This window comes from Ovis aries, chromosome 5 (genome assembly GCF_016772045.2).
Source record: "Ovis aries strain OAR_USU_Benz2616 breed Rambouillet chromosome 5, ARS-UI_Ramb_v3.0, whole genome shotgun sequence".
NCBI classification, from domain to species: Eukaryota; Metazoa; Chordata; class Mammalia; order Artiodactyla; family Bovidae; genus Ovis; species Ovis aries.
The window spans coordinates 49,852,699-49,857,141 of NC_056058.1; the positions used below are offsets into that span (position 1 = coordinate 49,852,699).

Sequence of the window (4,443 nt, forward strand, 5' to 3'; positions counted from 1 at the left end):
CAAACAGTCAGGCAATTTACATCAGAAATAGCTTCAGAAATACCTTCATGTAAAAGATGTTGGATAACAATTGCATTTACTTTCACGTAAAAGATGTTGGATGACAACTGCATTGGATGACAATTATATAAAGCTGGTCATGTTGACACTTACTGCTCATCCTAGAGTACGTCCAGAATTTGACTTCACCTCTTTAAGAATTATCTCAGAACTCTGGAATAAAAAGAAAATGCCTTGGTCCTTCCTTCCAAAATTTTCTTTCCATTGAATGTAAAAAAAAAAAAATTCCCACACTCTGCCAACCTAGTGCAGGACAGAGAGACAAGAGATATACCTCTTTAACATCACTTTATCTCCAATTAAATTAGGTTCCGGAGAAGACAATGGCAACCCACTCCAGTACTCTTGCCTGGAAAATCCAATGGATGGAGGAGCCTGGTAGGCTGCAGTCCATGGGATCACTAAGAATCAGGCATGACTGAGCATCTTCACTTTTCTCTTCCATGCACTGGAGAAGGAAATGGCAACCCACTCCAGTGTTCTTGCCTGGAGAATCCCAGGGACGGGGGAGCCTCGTGGGCTGCTGTCTATGGGGTAGCACAGTCAGACACGACTGAATCAACTTAGCAGCAGCAAACTGGGTTCTTTGAAGCTGAAAACAAGACAGTAGGTGGCGATAACTATCGCCCTTGGCATTCCTTTTTTTCTCGGCTCTGGGTAAAAAGTAGAGAAAAACATCCCCTTTCAAAATAACATTATAGTTGTTTTATTGCTCTAACTTCACTAGTGTCTTCTTTTGTTCTGAAGCATAAATAATTGTTCATTTATAGTCAACAAGTACTGATACCTTACCTATTTTTACCTTTTTATTTACCTACAAGATAACTGATCTGGACACTTCAAAATATTCAGTATCAATAAAATACAGTGGACCGTTCCAGAATAAATAGATGTAACATCCAATACAATCATGAAACTTGATTTTAAAAAAAAAACAAATTTTCTGTGATATTCCTTACATCAAGTGGCTAAAAAAATTAGAGCATTTGTAAAAGGAATTCAGTGAATATGAATTCTTATTTAGTTCAGTAAAGTTCAGTCGCTCAGTCGTGTCCGACTCTTTGTGACCCCATGAACTGCAGCAGGCCAGGCCTCCCTGTCCATCACCAACTCCGGGAAGAAAATTGGGGAAGGATAATGAAAGGATAATTAAGAAAAATCATTAGGGACTATATTTTAGATAATCTGGAATTTTTGTTGTTTCGGTACATTAAGAGACACTACTTGAAAATATTCCACTTGAATGCCATCAGTCTGAAAATAAAGGGCTGGGATTTTCTAAATATTGTGCAGAAAATAAACACTCGGAAAGGACGCGGGGTGGCGCTGCAGCATTAGAAGTAGAAGAAAGCAAGCTACCAGCCTGTGCTCCTCTAGTGATGTTCTGCTTAAGAAGCAAGCAGGAAAGGGAGGCTTTTTAAGGCAGTTGCTCGGGGAAATCAGGGCCCTAGACATCTCTATTTATCCCAGGATCTGAGTGATACTGGGAGATCAGCGACAACGTGAATCCGAGCTGGGTCAAGTCGTCTGGGAAACCAGAAAGCAATGAAGGCAGGAGAGAATGGAACGCTTTCTGAAACAAAGGCAAGTCTTGATATTCCTTGTTTTGCTGGGCATTAACTCAGGCTGGTTCTGAGCCTAGGCATTATTCAGTGGCTGAGGAAATGGACAGTGGCTCCTTTGTGGCCAATCTATTGAAAGACCTGGGATTGGGGGTAGATAATCTAGCTGTGCACCCCAGGGTTGTTTCTGAATTGGGAAAAAAAATGCGTTTGCATTTTGATAGGTAGACCGAGGATTTGTTGTTAAATGACAAACAGGACCAGGAGGAGCTGTGTGGCCTTACCGAACCCTGTGTACTACCTTTCCAGATATTACTAGACAATCCCTTGCAGTTTTTCCAGGCTGAGATACGGATTAGGGGCATAAATAATCATTCCCCAGTTTTCCCAGACAAAGAAATAATTTTGAAAATTTCAGAAAGTATCACTCCCAGAACTACTTTCCAAATAGCATGTGCCCTGGACTTAGATGTAGGAATCAACAGTTTCCAAGTTATACAGTCAGCCCCAATTCCCACTTCCATCTTAAATTACAAGACAGTTCCAAGAGCACAATATTACCACAAGCCGGTGCTGGACAAAGCACTGGATCGAGAGGAACAGCCTGAGATCAGATTAACCCTCACAGCACTGGATGGCGAGATTCCACCCAGGTCTGGGACTGATGCGCATTAGACATCAATGATAATGCCCCCGAGTTTGTATAGCGGCACTATGAGGTGCAAGTCCTGGAACACTGCCCCATTGGATTCCAGGCTGCCATCGTTTCTGCCAGAGATTTAGATATTGGAACCAATGGAGAAATATCTTATGTATTTTCGCAAGCACCTGAAGATATCTGCAAAACATTTCGAAAAAATGCAAATTCGGGAGAAATCCTTTTAATACGAGAACTGGATTTTTAATCTACACAGACCTATACATTAAATATTCAGGCGACAGATGGTGGGGGCTTTTCTGGAAGTTGTGTGGTGCTTGTTCAAGTGATGGATTTGAATCCATCACTGACCATATCAACTCTTTTCAATGAAATCCTAGAAAATTTGCGGGAGACCGTAATTGCTGTATTCAGCGTTTCAGACACTGACTCGGGACAATGGAAGGATGGCTTGCTCCATCCAAGAGGATCTTCCTTTCAATCTTAAACCCTCTGTTAAAAACTTTTATACTTTAGTCACAAACACAGCCCTGGACCGAAAAGCAAGATCCGAATATAACATCACAATCACTGTCACTGACATGGTAACTCCCAAGACTGAAAACCCGAGCACAACATAATCGTGTTGGTGTCTGACGTCAATGACAACGACCCCGCCTTCACCCAGACTTCCTACACCCTGTGGGTCCGCAAGAATAGCCCCGTCCTGCACATAGGCAGCGTCAGCGCCACAGACACACGACAATGCCCAGGTCACCTACTCGCTGCTGCCGCTCCCCGACCCGCTCGTGCCTCCCGCCTCCCTCGTGTCCATCAACCCCGACAACGGCCACCTCTTCGCCCTCACGTCCCTGGACTACGAAGCCCTGCGGGCTTTCGAGTTCCACGTGGGCGCCACCGACCGCGGCTCGCCCGCGCTCAGCAGCCAGGCGCTGGTGCGCGTGCTCGTGGCGGACGCCAACGACAACGCGCCCTTCGTGCTCTACCCGCTGCAGAACGCCTCGGCGCCCTGCACCGAGCTGGTGCCCAGGGCGGCCGAGCCGGGCTACCTGGTGACCAAGGTGGTGGCGGTGGACGGCGACGCGGGCCAGAACGCCTGGCTGTCGTACCAGCTGCTCAAGGCCACGGAGCCCGGGCTGTTCGGCGTGTGGGCGCACAACGGCGAGGTGCGCACGGCGCGGCTGCTGAGCGAGCGCGACGCGCCCAAGCAGCGGCTGGTGGTGCTGGTCAAGGACAACGGCGAGCCGCCGCTGTCGGCCAGCGTCACGCTGCACGTGCTGCTGGTGGACGGCTTCTCGCTGCCCTACCTGCCGCCGCCGGAAGCGGAAGCGGCGGCCGCGGCGCCGGCCGACCCGCTCACCGTCTACCTGGTGGTGGCCTTGGCGTCGGTGTCGTCGCTCTTCTTCTCCGTGCTGGTGTTCGTCTTGGCGGGTCGCTGCCCGGTGGCCAAGGGCCACTTCCCAGGCCACCTGGTGGACTTCAGCAGCATGGGGACCCTGTCCCAGAGCTACCAGTGCGAGGTGTGCTTGACAGGAGGCTGGAGGTTAAATGAGTTTAAATTCTTGAAACCGATTCTTGCTAGTAGTCTGGTTCAAGACACTGGGCAGGAGTAGCGCAGATCTGCAATTCCAAGAATAGCCGTTGGTTTCATTAACATTAGAATCAAAAAGTTTTTTGACTACGAAAGTGTAGGGAAGGAGCAAATTGGTTAAGATGGCGGTGATCAGACTCACCCCCAAGGCCTCTGGTTCTCACCCAGCTTTTAAAAATACCTAGTTACATTACAGCTGAGCTCATTTATAGCACTGCGCAGGCGCAATGCCCTATATACGCACCACCTGAGTTCTTGGGACAAGTCAAGTAGTTGCAGTTGCTGCTGTGTAGGCTATTAAGAGAGTAAAGCATGTCTGCCTCGAATGCACGGTGAATAAAGAATATCTACGGTTCCTTTGCCTCCTCGCAGCTTCTTCCACCTTCCCCACTCCGTTCTCACCTTGCCTACCCTGGATTCAGTGAGCTACAGCGAGACAAGTGGCTTACGCAGGATACAAGAAGACAGAATGCTTTTTTTTTTAAAACGAAGGCTCTTCAGTTGATACAATATTTTGTTTATATATTTATTTTGCTATTTAGTCAATCCTTGAATGTTTTCCGTTTTTCATC

At 47.4% G+C, this 4,443-nt stretch overlaps 1 protein-coding gene across 1 annotated transcript; it reads left to right on the top strand.

Annotated features, from left to right (window-relative positions):
- The first annotated feature begins 1,435 nt into the window (after positions 1-1,435).
- Positions 1,436-3,953, top strand: LOC101122600 (protocadherin beta-2). Its single transcript, XM_015096081.4, is given in 6 exon segments — positions 1,436-1,672; positions 1,674-2,286; positions 2,289-2,715; positions 2,717-2,879; positions 2,882-3,018; positions 3,020-3,953. Coding segments are annotated over 6 exon segments (2,265 nt in total). The 5' UTR covers positions 1,436-1,621; the 3' UTR covers positions 3,894-3,953.
- Positions 3,954-4,443: the final 490 nt, after the last annotated feature.